Here is a 22,175-nt window from a genome sequence, read left to right as displayed (position 1 = left end):
CAATTTTTTTTTTTTCTTCATATCTACTGTATACTATATAAAAGTGTATTTATTTATTTATCGGAAATGGATAATAGTATTTGTACTACTAATCAACATCACATACTACTACAAGTAATTTTTTGCTCAGGAACCCAGAGCCGCAGCTGTTTTTACTACTCGAACTTTGACACGGACTTTCTGCTTTGGTACAATGCAACCTTCAAAGAAGCGTCAAGACCGACCGAAACGTTTTGGGGGGTTTTGTCACCCAAAGCATAATAACACACTCTTTTCATATTAATCATGCTGTAGTGATATAATATTAAATATGGATGGATGACACTGTTGTTTATTATATTAATAAAAATATTTTAATATAACTTAATCTTATTTTTTAGATATCATTTTGGTATTCGAGAGTATTCCAATGGCGGCTAACTTGATTGTGATTCTTTCACTGGTTTTCATATGCCTACTGTGTGCTTTTTTCGGATACTGTATTGATGCAAATTCAGTCGTCGCGTTAGATGACTGTAAGAAATCTAATGACTGTAAGTGTGAATATCTGGTGGTTGATAAATCATGTGTAGAACTCAAAAGTGGGCGGGTGTTAACGAATCGCAGAAACGACCGAAAAGTTAAAAAGATTACTGACCATGTCTGATGTGTGCCGCTAACTTTCGTTTTTGAGGGGCAGGAGCACGATGGTTCGGCTACGCACCTTAAATTCTGTCCGAGGTGCTAAAATTTAAATATCAAACCGCACTTCTCCTTTGACAGATTGAGGACTGCTGTTTGAAGTATTTCTCCTTCTCTATAGACCACAGTAACAATGCCTGGGCTTTTTAAAAACGAAAGTTAGATTTTCGCACCGGGTCGATTCGTCCCTCGGTAGGGTTGTTTCACCCCTGATGTATTTTGATCTAAATCTTTCTAGCTTCTATTCTCTCCCACAAGAGATTATACCCCGCTCTTTCAAATATCGTTCCAACACGGATGGTGATAGCCCGAGTACTTTTTTTGTGTGATTGTCGGGCACTTGTCATTTTGAGACGGCCCCTGGAAGACGGAATGGCTGAGTGGGCGATCATGTGACGCAACGTCACGATATAGGTCGGCGAACTTAGAATTCTGCTGTCCGGGTTTGCCGAAGCTTAGCTGAATGTGGGTGCTGTTGAGTTTCTTTCTGTAGTGTGTGTATTAGTGATTAATATCTGAAATTTTTTTAATCAAGTAACTCGAAAATGGTTGATGTAAATGTATTTGACGTCAAACATAGGATTGTTGTGGTATTTCAAGAGCGGAAATCTTTGACAGCTTTTTGTTTGTCAGCAATTGCCCCCAAAATACATACATGTAGCTTGGTCTGTGACTGTAACGAGAGCGTATTTATGTCCAAATGTCCTTCTAGCTCTCTTAAAGTCAGAGTACTCGGGCTAGGATGGTGAATGGCTTGATAGCATTGAAAACACAATTTTAAGTAATACAAATAAAGAGAAATTATTACACAAGCTTGTGTGTTGTACAGTTTTTATGAAACAAGTGTCAAGATTTTTGTATTGCTCGAGCGAGGGTAATACATGAGTTTCGTAAACTCAGTACGACGCACACGCGAGTGTAATAATTATTTTATTATCCATATAGTATTATTGTTGTTTTCTTTATGAATAACAAGCCCAACATAAAATGTTTCAACCACAACTAGAAGGAGACTACTAAATGACGTCATATTTCAAATGCAGTCTGAGCTAGCCTAGGAGTAGGACTGGAGAAGCAACGTCATATTATGACATTGCTTCCCCAAATTATGTCATTACACTTGTTATTACATGTGTGCTTCATATGATTATTATAAACTTGGTTATGTTGAACCATATGGATAATAAAAAACATCATTACACAATGTCATTCTGTTTATTTACTATATACATACATTTTTGCTAAAATAAAAAATAAAAATGGTGTTGAATAGGGTATATAAATTTATGCTTATTGCAATCATATCTGAATAAATCAATGTAATCATGCACAAATTTATTCATCGAAATGAAATTACCTGACTGTTGGGAGAAACAACCCATTTGGAGGATGAAACAACCCAGGGTGAATCTTGATAAGCGCAAAATGACACGATACTCTTGACGGAGGGTTGAGAATCTAAAGTTAAAGTAACAGCTTATGCTATCAAGTTCTCTATAGCTGAGTCAAAACAAAATAACTAAGATTATCCAGAAGCAATTTTAGCGCTACAATATTGTAAAACTTGTATCTTCAGACTATAGCTTACGAGTTTTGCGATATTGTAGGGCTAACATAGCTTCAAAAATCTGTAGCCAGGAACGTAATGTTCAATGAAGCTAATGATAGAGGGTAGTTTGAATAAAAACTAGCTTTGCACTTTCTCTCCATAAATGTTTCACTGTCGGTGTTTCTTGTGCTTGCGAGGGCGAAAAACTGCTTGCCTCGTCATGCGCTGATATCGCTAATTTATTTTACTTAAAGAGACACCCTAGTTTTTAAACACTAAGGCATATTTTTTACTGTTACTGAAATCAAACTTTACTTATATTTTATTGTTTCGATTATTCATTTCCGTACAACCAACATATTTTTGGTCATTCTGGTATTTCTAATACCACAAACTGTGACAAAGTGAAAATACTTTTTTTTCATTTTTAAAAACGCACGTGCGTCTGAGAAGTAACAGTTATGGAGTCGAGTTTTAGTCTATTTTTAACAGTGTTTCACTCTCTTGTATTTGTAACGTTATCCAATTGTGTTATAGGTTTGTAACTTAACCAAACTTAGTGTCTGTTTTTACAAGTTGAAGCTAGGGTCTGCACCTTTAAAATTACTGTGAATTTGACACAGAGCAATGGCTCTCCTACATGTGTATATAGGATGTACTTAGACAGACCCTAGTTTTTAAACATTACAACATATTTTTCCCTATTATTATTAAAGCCATTTTTGATAATTTAAATTAGAAGTACTTACATTTTATTATTTAGAGGATTCATTTTTGTACACCTGAAGTGGTTTTGATAATCCAGGTTTTTGCAATTTACCTAAAAATCACGGTCATAATTCTAAAAAGAATGTTTGTCTGATAAGTAATGGTTATTGAGACAAGCTTTTGTTATTTTAGACAGTATTTCTCAGTTGAAACATAACAGACTTTAGCTTCTCTCTGTTATAACTTTATTTAAATATATGTTGCAGGTTGAAACTTGGTTAAGGGTCCGCATCTTTAACCCATTTTGTTAATTATGTAATTTTAACTCGTTTAATCTTTTATTTTAGGTTTTGTTGTTGGTGAACATGGCCAAGGTGCCTCACTGAAGGTGAAGGACAGAGAAGACGGGAGGGACCGGCTCATGACGATTTGTTATAGGGGGCAGGACCGGGAGATTTACAGATTATGGGTCAACCCAAGGGTAAGAATTGGAGCTGGGCAGTATACTGTATTTACCGTTTGGTATCAGTATTATGTCAATACCGATTTACCGTACCGAAATTTTTTCAAAATACCTAAATTTCGGTATTGAAAAATATTTCCCGGAAAGCACAAATAATATACTCTTCAAAAGAAGAAACGCAAAACCACATTGTCGTAACATTTGGAGAATTGATTTAATTATTGAATGGTGAGTCCGATAATTACCAAATGTTGCAGGATTGTTCACAATTCACTCTAGTCCATTGTGAGTAAGTGATAGGATACACCACCAAGGTCAAGGTCATCTGGAGTCAATACCGGGTGTGGCCTCCGCGTGTGTTGACAACTGCCTGGCACCGCCTGCCCATTGAAGCAACCAGAGTACGGATGACGTCCCGGGGGATGGTGGCCCACTCGGCCTGCAAGGCTGCTGCCAGCTCGGGCAGGGTCTGGGGCTGTGGTTGTCGCTGTCGGAGGCGTCGGTCCAACTCGTCCCATAGATGCTCAATTGGGTTCAAATCCGGTGATATCGATGGCCAAGGAAGGACATTAATGTTGTTGTTCTGTAGGAAAGCCGTTGTGAGACGTGCTGTGTGAGGCCTGGTGTTGTCATGTTGGAACACTGCGTTGGCGTTGGCCATAACTGGAACGATGTGTGGCCGGAGGATCTGGTCAATGTAGCCCTGTGCATTCAGGTTGCCCTGCACGTGGACCAGGTCAGTTCTGCCAGTGTGTGAGATGGCTACCCACACCATGACACTACCCCCGCCGAATCTGTCCACTTCCTGCACGCAGTTTGTTGCATAACGTTCACCACGACGCCTATACACGCGACATCTTCCATCATGACGTCGGAGCAGAAATCGGGACTCGTCACTGAACCACACCTGTCTCCATCGCAGTTGAGGCCATTGTTGATGAATCTGGCACCACTGCAGTCGGAGTCGACGGTGTTGTGGTGTTAAGATGACACCTCGAACTGGACGTCTGGCACGAATTCCTACCTCACGTAGGCGGTTCCGTACGGTCTGGTCGGATATCCTGCGCAAACCTGGTATTGCTGCGGCTGTGGAGGTGGCAGTAGTCAATCGTTCCCGAAGGTGGCGTACCCAGATATAGCGGTCCTGCCCGGGGGTAGTGACCCGTGGTCGACCGGATCTAGGGAGGTCACGTGCTGATCCATGTTGCTGGTAACGGTCCCACAGTCTGGAGATGGTGCTTGGGGACACATGGAATGCCCTGGCAACGGCCGTTCTGGATTCGCCTGCATCTAGTCGGCCGATGGCATTGTTTCTCTGCGGTTCACTGAGACGTGGCATGTCCTGGATTGTCAACTGTCGGCCAGATACAGAGGCCAGGCAAGCGAACACCCTGCACTTTTATACTGTCGGTGTTCATGTTGCACGTGCAGACAACGCACGTGCAGTGGTGACATGGTTTGCACGTGGCTGCGTTTTTGCGAATATTCACATTTTGGAACTTTATTGTACAGTAGCTGCGTTTTATCGCATGTAACCGTGGGAATGTGTTTGGGACATGCAATGACCTTATATTCACAAAGCATGAACCGGTAGGAAACATAAAATCGGAGTTATAACCCATTTGTACCCTTTTGCGTTTCTTTTTTTGAAGAGTATATATCTGACGAACGCAAAATGGGTTGGTATAAATCAGACGAGAGCCTTATGTATGGAATTTAATTGTATTTAGATGAAATTAGCTTGTGAGCCATAACACAGGCATGCATTTGAAGTGGAGTATACCGAAAATAGTGCTCAATATCGGTATCATGTCAATACCATACCGATACTGAGGTAAATCACCCCAAAAATACCGATATTAATACCGAACCTCAAATTTCAATACCGCCCAGCTCTAGTAAGACTAGTGTTCACCATTTAAATTCAGCAGGCCCTATAACAGCAATAGAAATAAGCAGAAAGTTTCACTAGTCCACCGGACAAGTACATCTAGACATCTACTTGTCTGCCAATATCTCCACTTGTCCAAATAAATGTTTTGTTTCGTTCACGTGAAAGGACAATGTTTTTTTACTGCTCAAAATTAAACTGCATTGAAAATGTTTTACTTGTCCATAGGACAACCACTGAGTAAAAATTATTTGTTCAATCACGTTTTCACTTGTCGGGACAAACAGACAAGTGCTTATTTCGAACACTGCCTAATTTTTAAGCAGTGTAAAATATTTTTGTTTATTGTACAACTTTTTGTTTTAAATATCTTAAACTTAGACATTACTTCACAGGACACAAATACCCGTACAAGGAAGATCACTCTCATTAAATAATTATATTTTTGACGTCACTTTGTCATATGCTTGCCATCGGTTACGTTACAGGACTATGAGAGGGAAAGCATAAGTCGAATGTGTGTAATCATTTTGATTCAGATCCAGAAAAGAAGAAAACTAAATGTCGTCTTAGTTATATTGGCACCGGCCTCGGTGGCGTCGTGGTTAGGCCATCAGTCTACAGGCTGGTAGATACTGAGTGCGGATCCCAGTCGAGGCATAGGATTTTTAATCCAGATACTCCAAACCCTGAGTGAGTGCTTCGCAAGGCTCATTGGGTAGGTGTAAACCACTTGCACCGACCAGTGATCCATAACTGGTACAACAAAGGCCATGGTTTGTGCTATCCTACCTGTGGGAAGTGCAAATAAAAGATCCCTTGCTGCTAATCGGAAGAGTAGCCCATATAGTGGGGACAGCGGGTTTCCTCTCAAAATCTGTGGTCCTTAACCATATGCCATATAACCGTAAATAAAATGTGTTGAGCGCGTCGTTAAATAAAACATTTCTTTCTTTCTTTTTAGTTATATTGGCAGTACAACAAGTACAGTGCGAAAGCACCAGATTTCAAAGCACTCAAGTTTGACTATAAAACACCAGTTGGACAATGCAGGACATTAATTTCAGCAGTAGCTAATCAGCAATACACGTTACACAATCATTATAAATATGATGATATGCTAGTTTTAATCTGGCCGTCTGCCCGTCACAATACTGAACGTATTAACTGGTTTCCAAATGCAATGTAATGGCATAATTTGACATCCATGTTCAGTGCTGGAACTGAGGTGCATAATGCTACTTTACTTTATTCCTTAGTGTCATTATCATGGTCTAGTTCGAGTTTGACCTTCGTGTACCCGAGTCCAATATTTTGGACATGTGGAAGCCCTACTTACTTGCAAGTTGAGGTGGCACGTAGTGGTACAGCGCTTGCCTGATGCATGGTTGGTCTGGGATCGATCCCTGTCGGTGGGACCATTGTGGTATTTCTCATTCCAGCCATTTGTTTGATTTAGACTTGTAGGATTTAACCACTTCAGTGGATCCCAGTGTGTCCACGTCTCCTTTATTTCAAAGAATCTTCTTTATTTCATGATTTTGCTAGATCTCCTTTATTTCCTCCTTTTTTGACAAATCTCCTTTTTTGAAAAAAGGAGATTGTCTGCATTTTTATTGGCTTATTTTCTCATAATTGAGTGTATAATTGTATTCAAGTGACTTTTATACTTTCAAATTGAGCTCCTTCTGCAATAAAACACTGGTTAATAAGGGTGTATTGTCTATTTTCCAATTCATGTTTATATTATAAGTGGTTCTATGTTAAAATGTAATAATATAATATACTGTGTATCATATAGGTGTTAATGAAGTACATGTAGGTGAGGATGGAATGGCTATGAGGGGTAAAAGAGGAGGCCATTCATTAAAATAAAACAGCTATTAAATATCTGACTTATAGTATGTTATGTTATAATTTAATACAATATCGTGTTAAAATCTTATAGATTGTGGACAGATTTCTTCAGGGCAAACCTTGAAATATTGACTTTAGATGTTGTCAGAATGCATCTCGGGTCAGTTGTATTTTTTCTAAAATTTCGGCAGACAAAAATGGGGAGGGGGGGTAGACCCCCCCATCCCCCACGGTCATGTCACAGTCACAAATAAAGCCTCCTTTATTTTCATTTCAAGTCTGTGGACGCACTGGATCCATTCAGCTGATTGGGTTTTTTGTCTTTCCAACCAGTGCACCACAACTGGTCAAAGGCCATGGTATGTGCTTTCCTGTCTGTGGGAAAGTGCATATAAAAGATCTGTGAAAAATGACAGGTTTCCTCTGATGATTACATGTCAAAATTACTAAGAGTTTGACATCCAATAGCCAGTGATTAATTAATCAATGATTATGTGCTCTAGTGATGTTGTTAAATAAAACAAATGTTTTAACTTTCGTATGTTATAGGTGCAGATCCACCCTGCGGAGACAGATCAGAAATTCCAGTATCATTTCGGACCGAACCTGACCGCTGTTCAAAACGACCATGCCTCCCGCACATTCAGTGTCTTCAACTGGCTTCAAGTGAAAGAAGAATTTTCAATGAATCCTTTTAACGTCAGCTGTCTGGGGATCGTGTCAAACAAGAAATACTCTATAGATTTTAAGATCAGAAGTAAGTTGTAAAATAACATAGTGCTTTCTCTAACTTGTTTTAGCATGGTGCAGCACCATGCCTCAGTAGTCTAGCACCATCTTGCCTTAAGCAGCACCATGTTGCCCTGAGATTAAACAAGCCTTTTTCAATAATTAATTATAAAACTGCCTTTATAAAACACTTGGAAAATGGATTATTAATTAATAAAATATCACTTATATACTTTTATCATTCATCTATTAAAAAAAGGTCATTAATTACCATTATTTTTATTTCTTTAACCTTTAGACTAGTTACTGGATTAATTTTTGACAAAAACCATGTTGAGTGGGTACAAGTTTATAATTTTTACTCACATGTATTCACTTAAATGTTTTATAAACACATACAATAAAGGTCATATTTGAATCAGTAAGTATTATTTTCGTGTATTTTTATAATTTTTATGTTATTTTAGATCAGTTATTGTGGATTAAAATTAGGCAAAAAATCGATAAAGTTGTGTTTACTTACAGGCATTTGTGGCCAGCTGTCCAGTATTTATGTCCATTATTCCCAGTAACAGTGGCTTTCTGACCAGAATGTTTTAAAAAAAAAACGAACTATGATTCATATCCCAATAAATGGTGATTTTCACTGTTGGTAAAATAATCAAATTTATTATTAAATTAGCTGTCACGATCAGCTATCAATCCCTGAAAATGACTGCGATGTGCCGCCATTGTTGTCTAGCGAAAATCACTTTTTGAACTCAAAATTTCAAGGCATTTTACAGTGAAAAATCTATTTTCAAAGACAGGAAGCTGAGTTGACTTTTGATTCCTGTTAATAAATCGCTTCCGGTTAGTGTTGTGTGCAAAACGGCGGGAAATATGAATTGGGGAATGCACTGTATACAGTGTACAGTATGTCGACTGGCGTAACGCCAGGCGAGATATCTCGCCTGCAGAAATTAGAAGGTTAATGAAACAGAAAAGTGCCCTGAAAATAGTGAAAATGCCCCCAAAGTGTAAAATGGGTGCCAGGCCTGTAATTTATTGTAATGTATATGTGGATTACCAGGCACTATGTTCGTTTTGATGCCTGTGTACACACAGCGGTTTTGTATAAAATAACCAGTGTTGATTGTTCTGGTTTCAGATCCTGAACTGTGGTACGTGGCCTATGTCGTGGTTGGAATTGTCATCTTCTTTTGTGCAGACTCATGGAGTAGGTAAAGTGCATAACAGTTTCTAAAAGTTTGATTTAGATGATACCTATGGTAAATTCACCACCAATAATAATGTTCATGGGATGGATAAAAACAATTATTTGTAATAAAGGGGAGTCCATGAATTGAATTTAAAATTACAAACAAATTTAATGTTAGGATATTAAATGATGAATAGAAAGATAGATTCAACATATTTTATAATAGATTAATAATTAATATATATTACTATGAAATAAATAAAGGAACTACATTACACGACTGGCGTGTCTGTGGGAATATTGACGATGGTTCTTATTGCTTCTTAATCCCTGAATACAGTATATAAATCTATTGTAATTTGTGTATTTCAGAAACACTGCACTACACTACACGACTGGCGTGTCTGTGGGAATCTTGGCATCCGTTCTTATTGCTTTGTTTGTCATCAGCCGTTTCCTACCTCAGGTATCCTGCCCACACTTGTTTGTATTAATTAGCACAGTTAGGAATGATCTTATATTTGTTAATTTTTTTATTATTATTCATTTTATAGTTTGTTGTAAAATTTTGTCCCAAAATTTCAAAACCGATGTTTTCTATTGTAAATTTTCATGAGCAAGTGTCAAATTTTAGGGGGGGGGGGGGGGACAACCCCTGCAATTAAGAAAATTTCCATGGCTAAAAAAACATGCCATTGAAAAAACCCTAAATATAGTCCAAGGCAATCTCCACAGCATTGCCGATTGCCGTTGGCAATTGCAGGGGTTGGGGGCACGGTTTCATTCGGTTTAATAACAAAAATTAGGGCACAAAGGCAAGTTCGATGGTTACCAAGATTATGTGTCAAAAATGACCAGATATTTGATATCTAATTGAGTGAATAGATATAAAAGGTGAAAAAGACATTATAGGTGGCTGTTGCCATCTGAATCAAAGTTACGTAAACTCAGGGCTTCTAGAATTTTTATAAAATCCACTAGCCATGGGATCAGTGATTTTTAAAATTTACTAGCCACGATAAAACATTCACTACTGGTATTTTACTTTAAGTTAATACAATTTTACTAAATAATAGTAATAATCGAATATGTCACCTAAAGAGGTGGAGATAGAGCTTAAAAACACTAACATTGGAGTGTGGGTGGGGTGGGGGCAGGGTATTCATATTTACAAAATAGACTGCAACATTTAACCAAAAAAAATTAACTAGCCATCGGGCATGGCAATAGCAGTTATTTACTAGCCCAACACTGAATATCACTAGCCATGGGAGTGGGGCTACCATAATCTAGAAGCCCTATCTGGCATGGCAGTAGTAGTTATTTACTTGCCCAACATTGGATATCACTAGCCATTGGAGTGGGTCTACCATAATCTAGAAGCCCTGTGTAAACTAAACAAGTCAGTATAGAAACGTAGGAATGATGTAATTTCATTGGTTTATGTTAAGTATTAACACCATGAATTAGCTATATAGTAAATTAGCTGTATTATCCAGCCAGGGGTGAACTTTCCAACACATATCAGAAGGTTATCAGCATGCACAAATTATGTAAAAATACTAACATTCAGTCAGATTTTGTTTTTGTTTTTTTAATTATATACATATTGGAACATTTATTAAATAGGTGGAAAAAATTTGCCGGCAACTGCATATTCAGGGCTAAAAATTCACGAGAATCCATGTGGATTCCCATGGAAGCAGTCCACGGGAATCCTCCGATTCTAAACATTTTCACAGCACTTTATCAAGTGTTAGTATATAGAATTCTGTGTCATATGCTACTAACTGTATATGGATTGAAAAAACAACAATCCTTACTATTTATTGGAAAGAATCACCAATTTGTCAGTAACAGTTTATCCAGTTTTAAAACAAAAAACCCAAAACAAACCAAAAAAACTAACTAATTATTTTTAGTTGTTTGTTCCATTTTTTCTTTACAGTCAATGTTTTTTTAGGTGTCTTACCAGCCCCAAGTTCAGCCAGCAAACATTTCGCTAACTTTCGCAAACTATTTGACTGGTTTCCAATGTGGCCATTTGGTTTACAGTGAACCGCACAAACCAGTATTTTGCGCATTGGTTCAATGTTTGTATGGATATTACTGAAGCACATTTCCACAACCGACAAAAAGATGTATTTATTAAAAGAGCAGGTTATTTAAGGTGGTTAGGAACATAATATCAGCAAACTAACATAGAAATGTTTGATGTATTACTAAATTTGGGAACACTTAATTACTGTCTAACTCTATTGTTATTATGTAAGAACTGAACAAACATGTTCCTTTCGGAAGTGGCGACTGCGGGTTTCCTCTCTCAATATCTGTGTGGTCCTTAACCTTATGTCTGATGCCATATAACCGTAAATAAAATGTGTTGAGTGCGTCGTTAAATAAAACATTTCCTTCCTTCCTTCGAATCGAGTTCACTTTTCAGTGACTGTTACGTTATTTGCAGACCGTGCGTCGACTGACGTATCTCATCGGCATGATTGGAGGCTCTGTGTTTCTCTACTGCATCAAGTTCATCCAGACGGAGCTACAGGTCATCCTAAAGGACTACTGGCAGTACGTCGTGGGATACATCGTCGTCTTCGGATTCATCAGTTTCGCTGTGGTGTACAAATTCGGTCCCGTGACAAACCCGAGGACGTTGGACCTCGTGCGATGGATATTGCAGGGCACTGCCCTGTGTTTAGTTTACTCAGGAACACAGCTTCCCGAAGCCTCCGTAGCGATTATTATTGTTATGCTGTCGGTGCATAATTTTCCGAAAAAAGTTACACTCCTGTTTAAAAGATTGAGGTAAGCAAACTTATTTTAATTCAGACTGTCCTACTTTTTTCTACTTTCTGGTCTCCGTCCTATTTTTCTTCAAAATACAGGTCTAGTTTTTCCTATTTTTAAAATTTTACTTTGCCACACTTAATTTTAAATATTTCAGGCATGAGTGATAGTGAGAGGATACTGCTAACCACAGACATGGAAATTCAGATTATCTTGTGACGGTAATTTTGTACCAATAATATTAATAACAAAATAAATACCCAGTAAGAAAGGAAGGAAGGAAACGTTTTATTTAACGACGCACTCAACACATTTTATTTATGGTTATGTGGCATCAGAAATACCCAGTAATGATCAAAATGCCGTAAGGTTTTCGGATCAGTTTTGCAGCAGCTTTTTATGGTAGAACTGATTAACGTGGCAAATTTCAAAATTTCAAGGACAGTAACCGATTGTTAAACCTTAAATCAGTGTTGTCTAATCAGACATTGCACAGCAGAAAAAAATTGTGGAGCCGAAAGTATGATGGTCGTTTACAAAATGTTGTCTTTCGTTTCTAACACTAGTAATTGCTTATAATTATAAGATTAGAAAGATATGTTTATTGTAATATTAACAATATATATAAATCAATGGCAAGAATCTTGAAATTCTAGCCAGTTCTCAACACTATGTAATTTACATGTATATCCTATTTTAACTTTCGCAAACTGTGATTTTATCAATAATTTCAGTTTGCTCAATGTATAAGGAAAATAAAACTGTTTGGAAATAACAAAAATGTTATGTTCTTTAGTGATTTCCCCAGAAATGTGGCACGGCAAACACTTTGGGGACATTTTCACCATTTTCGGGGCACTTGTTTTTCATTAAAAATACCCAATTTTTTAAAATTAAAATAAACTTTAATGTGATTTATGTGCTTGCTTTAATAAATGAATGGCAAAAGATATAAAAGGCATATTTTATTAATTAATAATACCTTTTTATGTGTTTTATAAAGGCAATTTTAGAATTAATTACTGAAAAAGGCTTGTTTAATCTCAGGGCAGCATGGAACTGATTGAGGCAAAATGGTGCTAGACTATTGAGGCATGGTGCTGCACCATGCTAAAACAAGCTAGGGAAAACACTATATATACATGTAATTCAGTGACAAGAATCTTGAAATTCCAACCGATTCTCAACACTATGCAATGAACATTTATATCCTATTTTAACTTTTGCTAACTGATTTTATCAATAATTTCAGTTTTGCTCATTGTATAAGGAAAATAAATCTGGAAATAACAAAAATGTTCTGTTCTTGTGTGGTTTGAAATTAGATTAAATTATCAATTATTTATCTTCATCTAGTAAAGACAGATTAACAAGTTTTAACGGTTAAAAAATTACAAAAAATCCACCCAAAATGTACATGTAGTTTTATTTATTTATTAAAATTATTTAGCTTTCCATCCCTGAGATTACTGTCTATAAATATCTATGGTATGTGCTGTCCTGTGCTGAAAGTGCATATAAAAGATCTCTTGCTGCTAATTGAAAAATGTTGCAGGTTTCCTCTGAAGTCTTTGTTGAAGAATTACAAAATGTTTAATGCCCAAGAATCGGTGATTAATTGATCAAGGTGCTCTATTGTCAGCCTTCTACATTACAATTGATTTGGTTGCATATGCGACCATTTATATATGCCCGTCTATGATGAGTTGTATTATGGTATGGCGTTGTCAGTCTGTTAACTTTATCTTGTCCTGACCATATCTTGCATACAGGACCTTCAAACCTCACATGTAGGAAGAACTTGGGATGGTGGTGTGTTGTGTACTATTACTAGGTCACTGTGACCTATTTTTCACGGTCTACTGAACATAACAGTAAATCCTTTTCCAGACCATATCTTGCATACAGATGCATGCAGGACCATCAAACCTCACATGTAGGAACAACTTGGTGTGGCGGTGTGTCGCATACTATTACTAGGTCAATGTGACCTACTTTTCACGGTTTACTGCACATAACAGTAAATCCTTGTCCGGACCATATCTTGCATACAATTATTAGGTGACTGTGATACCAATAAATCAAATAATTTGTCTATATTCTGAACATCATAGAAAAATCTTGTTTAGCCTTTGACAAAGTCAGGACTTCATTAATAAGACAGCGCCTTCTCCAATGGATACAGTATCATCAGTAGTTGGTCCAAAACGAACTGTTCATCCATGCCATTGCAAACATTTCACATAATTACAATTATTACAAGAATCATACCCGTAACATACATGTGTATTCATTAAAGCTGCAGTCCCTGGAATATTTTTATTATTTAAGCATTTTAGAATAGATGATCCAGTAGTGTTTGGTACGTAAAAGGTCCACCACATCGCTATCTAGGTCAACTACAAACGCAATGGCCAGCTTTGCTTTTCTTCATTCAGCAGGACACCAGTAGAACTGGGACTTTGTGCAGGCGCTGAGCTTCTCGCGTGATTTTGAAAAAATTTAACTGTTTTGATTGAGGGTTTGTCTCCAAAACATATTTATATCCATAGAGATATGGTACAACATCTTTCCAGGGGTCGGTGTGGGATTTGCCTTGAAATTTTGACAGTGGCCAGCTGTTGGCATACACGTTACATGTAAGGGGGTGTTAATAATTACGTAACATTCTAGGGGTAGAGGAAGAAGATGTTGTGTTCCATTTACGTAACATTTATTAAGACTATATGTTATTTTTATTCATTACTTAGACGTAAAATGGTGGGGTTTTTTAAGTGTGCGGTCAGTCTAGGATCGACCCTCATCGGCGGGCTCGTTCCAGCCAGTGCGCCATGACGGGTATATAAAAGGCCATGGTATGTGTCACGGTGATCTAGTCCCACGTTATGCATAATACCTTAGGTGGCTCGTACCTCTAGGGGTCATGGACTATAGTCGATCACGTGACAACAATTAACAATCAAACTTGTATACTTTTATCTCTCAGCCGTAATGTTGGCTGCTATACTATTTATGGTCCTATGAAAAATAACTCCAACAACAGTGATTTTGGGAAACAATTATTATTATACCATACAAATCCTTCCTATTGATATATACCTATATATAGGATGACAGCAATATTATTTCACGGTACAGTCTGTCTTAATCCGCTAGGGTTAATTACCCGTTACCCGGAATCCCCAGCCCTCTCTAGTACTATTCCTATAATGAACGCCAAATTATCGGCATTCCATAACTGACGTGTGACTTAATTAACCTGTTAAATTAACAGTAAACAAATCTAACAATGGATATACGGGTTATTCTTATATTAGCCTCCCACTTGTTAATTACAACAACTAGTCGATCTCTTTATCGGATTAACTTCTGATTCTTACTTTATCAGGCTTATCTATCAGTTAGATTAATCCACAGGTTAGAGTTACCGACATCACATATGAGGTCTACTAAACAAACAATAATATCACACAAATAAAAACATCAACGACCTGACAGATCGGAAACCATAGTTACCAGGTCCAGCGGTGAGGTTTGGTCTCTCAAGAATATATCTCTTGAGGACCGGCATCCAAGAAATACCAAGACGTAGCCCGTACCCTATCGTGGGAACAGTCTGTGTCGGGCTCCCCTCTTAAAAGTCCCGCCAAACCTTTTTATACCCCCTAACGCGGCCTCCGCTGCACAGCTGGGGGCGAAACCGGCTATCAGCCTGTAACTGAGTTAATTAGTGTTTGTTCGCTAATCGGATAATCGTCTCTTAAGAATACAACCCAAGCTCAAACTACAGGGCAACATGATCCTAAAGGTATCTGATACGGTGCATCCACTGGTCATAACAGATTTTACTAAAAACATTCCCCGTACTTAGTAGAGGTTAAAAACATGTAAAATGTAGGTAAATTCTTATCAAAAACTCACCCGTAGGTGCAGTATTTGTAATCTCACTAAGTATAGCTACAAATTACAATACTATGTGTAGTTACAATATAAAGAAAAATATATGGAATCTGCCCGAACATGTACATATTAAATACATATATAAATATTGTTCCTACCCAACGGTAGGTAGGCCGATATAAAAACTTATACATGAACACAAACACAGAGGATTGGAATATTTGGCCTCTCTCTGGAAGTCCTTTGTCTCACAGTCTGTAGACGAGGCCCATATAGGGTTTTCCGAACATTCGGAACTCTATACCTCAATTGAAGGAGGGGCCTGAATCGGGTTTTTACGAAACAACGTGGTTTCGTCACAGTATGTGATATCCTGTCCGTGGTATGGTACATTTAAACGATCCTTTACTAAAAAAAAAATGTAACGGGTTTCCAAGGCGCGTGCAGGGATTTCAGCGGGGTTGGGGGTTATTGACTGTGTCATTAATTAATCAAGGTACTCTGTTGGTGTCATTAATTATCAATATGGTCTAGTGGTGTCATTAATTAATCAAGGTGCTCTGTTGGTGTCATTAATTAATCAATATGGTCTGGTGGTGTCATTAATTAATCGAGGTACTCTAGTGGTGTCATTAATTAATCGAGGTGCTCTAGTAGTGTCATTAATTAATCGAGGTGCTCTAGTGGTGTCATTAATTAATCGAGGTGCTTTGGTGGTGTCATTAATTAATCGAGGTGCTCTGTTAGTGTCATTAAGCAAAACAAACTTTTAACTTTAACTTTTGATTTTGTTTCTTTTAGGTATCGATTTTTCCGTCCTAAAATCCGCTTTCTCACGGAAGAAGAATATATAGAACAAGGTCAGTTCGAGACAGAGAGAGCTTTAGCCGAACTCCGAGATTACTGTCGCAGTCCTGACTGTGATTCGTGGAAAGTGGTTAGTCGCCTACAGTCACCTCAGAGGTATGTTGTTATTAGAATCCATCATATGCGGGGGTGGTGAGACGTAGCCCAGTGGTAAAGTGCTCGCTTGATGCACGGTCAGTTTGGGACCGATCCCTGTCAGTGGGTCCATTGGGCTATTTCTCGCTCCAGCCAGTGCACCACGACTGGTACATCAAAGGCCGTGGTATGTGCTCTCCTGTCTATGGGATGGTGCATATAAAAGATTCCTTGCTGCCAATCGAAAAGAGTAGCTCATGAAGTGGCGACAGCAGGTTTCTTCCTTCAGTATCTGTGTGGTCCTTCACCATATATCTGACGCCATATAACCGTAAATAACATGTGTTGAGTGCGTCGTTAAATAAAACATTTCCTTCCTTCTTCCATAATAATTATGCGGAAATGTGAGGTTTAAATAAATACACCCAAAATGGGTCAAGGTGGTTGACATTCAGACCTGGAATGAGGCTTGTTGAGTTCCTGGATAAAAATGTCCACTACTAAGGGTGTACTTTTTCAATCCTCGTGATTGCATGTGACGGATTTTTTGTTTTCTTATCCATTTGGTAAATGAAGTAGACATTATTTTACATGAGCTACGATAGCTGAATAAACTTCACCATCATCTTTTACCATGTTTGTGAGACATATATCTTTTATTGCTATCATTCATAGCTCTCCTATATATATATATAGGGTGGGATGTAACCCAGTGGTAAAGTGCTCGCTTGATGCACGGTTGGTTTGGATTCGATCCCTGTCAGTGGGCCCATTGGGCTATTTCTCAACTAATATATCAAAGGCTGTGGTATGTGCTATCCTGTCTGGGATGGTGAATATATCCCTTGCTACTAATGGAAAATGTACCAGGTTTCTTTAAGACTATGTCAAAATTACCAAATGTTTGACATCCAACAGCCAATGATTAATAAATTGATGTGCTCTAGTGGTGTCGTTAAACAAAACAAACTTTAACTGTCTGATACATGTATATTCCCACATAATTTTCTTAATTATTTTTTTTCAAGATGTAACGCCGATATTATGTGTATAGCTTTATCATGTAGAATTACATATCAACTTTGTGTTTCCTGGGGACGTAACCATTTTTAAACAGAGTTACGGACAGATCAAGTTTGACTTTCATGGGAATTTGGGGCGAGACATAGCCCATTAGTGAAGTATTCATCTGATGCATGGTCGGTCTAGGAATGATTCCTGTAAGTGAGCCCATTGGTCTATTTCTTGTTCTGGCCAGTGTTCCACAACTGGTGTAACAAAGGCTGTGGTGTGTACTATCCTCTGTGGGATAGTGCATAATATATAAAAGATCACCTTTTGTTTATTAGTTGAAGAGACTGCAGCAGGTTTCTTCTCTAATTATAGCTGTGGTCCTTAGCCATATGTCCGACGTCATATAACTGTAATTACAATGTGTTCAGTGCATTGTTAAATTAAAAGGGGCGGGACATAGCCCAGTGGTAATGTGCTTGCTCAATGCGTGGTCAGTGTGGGATCGATCCCAATCGATGGGCCCATTGGGCTATTTCTCGTTCCAGCCAGTGCACCACGACTGGTATATCAAAGGCTGTGGTATGTACTACTCTGTCTGTGGAATGATGCATATAAAAGATCCCTTGCTGCTAATCCAAAAGAGTAGCCAATGAAGTGGTGACAGTGGGCTTCTTCTCTCAATATCTGTGTGGTCCTTAAACATGCTGACATCATATAACCGTAAATAAAATGTGTTGAGAGCATCGTTAAATAAAACTTTCTTTCTTTTTTTTGTTAAATTAAAAAAACCCAAAAAAACAATTATGGGAATTTGTTCAAGGGCCATAACTGTCAACTGTCAAGAATGGAATTTAACCATTATTGATCTATGCATGCTTATGAGGCCCAGTAGGGAAAATGTATTTCTTTAGCTGTGCTCGTAGAATGCTTGTGGAGCGAGACGTAGTCCAGTGGTAAAGAGCTTGCCTGATGTGCGGCGGGTCTGGGATCGATCCCCGTCGGTGGGATGGTGCATATAAAAGATCCCTTGCTACTAATGGAAAAAACATAGCTGGTTTCCTCTCTGTCAAAATTACCAAGTGTTTGACATTCAGTAGCTGATGATTCATAAATCAATGTGCTCTAGTGGTATCGTTAACCAAAACAAAACTTTCGCTTTTTAGAATGCTTGTTTTCTTCTATTTACTACAGGTTTGCTAATTTTATTGGTGGAGAATGCCATGTGCTAAATGATGAAGTCGTACAACATGACTCGATTACGGATTTTGAAATTCCATCAGAGACGGAGGAGATAGATGAATCAGACACAGAGTTGCAGTTTTCTTAACAGAAAAAACACATTGTTATAGCGACAGTATCATTGTTTAGAATCATTTTCATTTGTGTAATTTTCATCTTTTTAACTGATTTCAGCTTTTTACATCGTTATAGAAATTGTATCATTGTTTAAAATCATTTTCATTTGTATCATTTTCACCTTTTTATCTCATTTCCATTTTTTTGTTCCATTTATATTAAACTTGCTTTAACCTTCTGACTATGCAGGCGAGATATCTCGCCTGACGTCACGCCAGTCGACATGCTGTACACTGTATTCAGTGCATTCCCCAATTCATATTTCCCACCATTTTGCGTGCAGACAATCACCGGAAATATATATTTAACAACAGAAAACAGTTTAGTTTAGACTATAGCTGCTTTAGTCTTTCGTTTTTCAATGGAAAATACCTTGGAATTTTTAGTTCAAAAAGTGGTTTTCGGCAAGTATTTTTGCTTGACAACAATGGTGGCATGTCACAGTAATTTTCAGGAATTGTTTTTCGTTTTTTAATGGAAAATACCTTGGAATGTTTAGTTCAAAAAGTGGTTTTCGGCAAGTATTTTTGCTTGACAATAATGGTGGCATGTCACAGTAATTTTCAGGAATTGTGACAGCTAATTTAATAATCAATATGATCACCAAATATTGGGATATACCTCATACATGTAGTTTTTTTTATTTAAAAAAAAATTCTGGTCAGAAAACCACTGTTATTGGGAATAATGGACGTAAAATATAAAAATTAGAAAGCCCCACAAGAATAATATTTACGGATTCAAATATGAACTTTATTTTTTATGTATTTGTAAAACATTTAAGCAGGGGTGCAGAAAGTACTTGCCCGCTTGCCAAATGTGAGTAATAAAAATTCTGACGGATGAGTTAAAAAATCCAACTACCAGTCCGACTGGCAATCTCTCTTTTTCTGACTGACCGTAATTTTTTAGTGTTGTGTCTTTTTGTGTTTTTTTCCCATTGAATCCGTGACTCCACATCAGCCATGTCAGAATTCTAAATCATCCCAACAAACTGTTCAGAATTATGACAAAATACACAACAATACATGTACTGTATTGACAATAGATCGACTTCGGAGTTCTGAAGTGCACAAGTGCGACATTCCCGAAACAGAGCTGGACAAAGATAAGTATTTCCTAGAAATGGCATGTTTACGTTGAAAGCATGTTGCCGGTGTGTTTTAATAGATCTTTCTGTTAAATACTTGTGGGCTGTAACTTGAATTTTGTAAATCTATGTGAAAGACATGTGAAAAACTTTGTCTTTACCAGAATATTTCAAAATTTATTGTTTTGTCAACCAAGGTTTGGGGCTTGATTTCATTTGCCGTGATGTTGATCACTTGTCTAACCATGTGTCCTTAATAATGCTTTTGTCAAATATATATCTATTATTTGAAGTGAAGACAGTGTATATTATAATATTGTTAAAAACAATAATATATTGTTCTATAGGCTGGCAGACTAGTAGAAAATCTGGTGGGCTAGTAAATTTTAGTTGGTTCTAGTCTGGCGGGCTAGTGAAATATTTTCCATTTCTCCACCCCTGATTTAAGTGCATATATATGAGTAAAAATTATAAACTTGTATCCACTCAACGTGGTTTTCGTAAAATATTAATCAAGTAGTCTAAAGGTTAATGTGCATCTAACGTCTGAAATAGTCCAAGGAACATTTTGTTCAGTATCGCGTCACGATTCGCTACGCAAGTTTCAGAGATCACTACAGGATTAAGTAACATGAAACAGAAGTTGCTAATCAATTTTCAATGGATAGAAATATCGCTAATCGAGATTTTAAAACAACAATACTGTTTATTATTACCCATATGTTTTATTTATTGTGTACAAAACCAAAACAAGGATATGCTTAATACTTACAAATATATTTTCATTTTATTCAGTTTTTAATTGACTAAAATATTAGTAAAAAAAGTTGCTAATCAAAAGTTTGAAAACAGAATATTTGCTGCAATCCTAACATGTTTGTGACTATTATGGAGGAGTCCTTTAACAATTAAAACTATACTAATGGAAAGAAATAAGAGAACACACAACTAGTACTACAGTTTATACTGACTACATCAAAAACCTTATTAGTATTAAGGTCGACAACAGTCACTTTTCGGACCCTTGTTTTGGTTTTGTACACAATAAATAAAACATATCCAACGCTAATTTGTCAATATGATATATTTGACAAAAGGTACTTTTTACTTCTTTCATCTTTTAAAACTTGTGGGTGGGACATAGCCCAGTGGTACAGCGCTTGCTCGATGCGTGGTCGGTGTGGGATCGATCCCCTTCGGTGGGTCCAGTGAGCTATTTCTCGTTCCAGCCAGTGCTCCACAGCTGGTATATCAAAGGCTGTGGTATGTACTATCCCGTCCTGTGGGATGGTGCATATAAAGGATCCCTTGCTGCTAATCGAAAAGAATAGCCCATGAAGTGGGGACAGCAAGTTTCCTCTCTCAATATCTGTGTGGACCGTAATCATATGTCTGTTGCCATATAACCGTGAATAAAATGTGTTGAGGTTGTTGCTAAATAAAACATTTCATTTTCTTTCTATTAAAACTTAAAACTTAATATTTTGTCCAGAATTAGGAAAAAAAAAATACTGATCTGTAAACAGCGTCTTCTGCTTGTTATAGAAATTTGATGGGACAAGGTTAGTAGGCCAGTTTTTATTTTAATGTGGCGAAGCATTATAATAATATAGCTAATTTTGAATTTGAATTATGTCAGTTGATTGAAACATATTTTATTGCTTTTTAAAGAATAAATGGATTAGGCACAAGTTACACAACTTACTAGACCTTCTCCAAAATACCTATATATTATGACAGTAATATATTTTTGCAGTTTGAATATGAACAGAAATAAATATTATTGAAAAAAGAAAGAATAAAGGAAACAGAAAAAAAAGAGATGCAATAACGTTTTCTATGTGTTTGATAATTAGACAGCAGGTTTGATAAAAGAAAACACAGACAAGTCATCGCATTGATTACGTAATGGTTACACAAATAATAATAATAGCAATAAAATAAATAAATAGTAATAATTTTAAAGATCCATACTTTATTTACTACTTAAGGGAAACGTTT

At 37.2% G+C, this 22,175-nt stretch overlaps 1 protein-coding gene across 1 annotated transcript; it reads left to right on the top strand.

The window, feature by feature from the left end:
- Window positions 1-311: 311 nt before the first annotated feature.
- Window positions 312-21,272, top strand: LOC121385024 (nuclear envelope integral membrane protein 1-like). Its single transcript, XM_041515560.1, has 8 exons — window positions 312-533; window positions 3,286-3,419; window positions 7,699-7,906; window positions 9,029-9,101; window positions 9,452-9,545; window positions 11,544-11,890; window positions 16,574-16,735; window positions 18,920-21,272. The coding sequence occupies exons 1-8, from the start codon at window positions 410-412 to the stop codon at window positions 19,053-19,055; spliced, it is 1,278 nt and encodes a 425-aa protein (XP_041371494.1). The 5' UTR covers window positions 312-409; the 3' UTR covers window positions 19,056-21,272.
- Window positions 21,273-22,175: the final 903 nt, after the last annotated feature.

This window comes from Gigantopelta aegis, chromosome 11 (assembly GCF_016097555.1).
Source record: "Gigantopelta aegis isolate Gae_Host chromosome 11, Gae_host_genome, whole genome shotgun sequence".
NCBI classification, from domain to species: domain Eukaryota; kingdom Metazoa; phylum Mollusca; class Gastropoda; order Neomphalida; family Peltospiridae; genus Gigantopelta; species Gigantopelta aegis.
Note: the sequence above shows the minus strand (reverse complement) of the source record. Positions and strands in the feature narration are given on the sequence as shown.

Excerpts from the sequence above, each read along its gene's own strand:
- LOC121385024 (XM_041515560.1), top strand. The coding sequence starts at position 410 with ATGGCGGCTAACTTGATTGTGATTCTTTCACTGGTTTTCATATGCCTA. Across the intron at positions 534-3,285 it reads CTGTAAGAAATCTAATGACT|GTTTTGTTGTTGGTGAACAT; the intron begins GTAAGTGTGAAT and ends CTTTTATTTTAG. Across the intron at positions 9,102-9,451 it reads TGTGCAGACTCATGGAGTAG|AAACACTGCACTACACTACA; the intron begins GTAAAGTGCATA and ends TGTGTATTTCAG.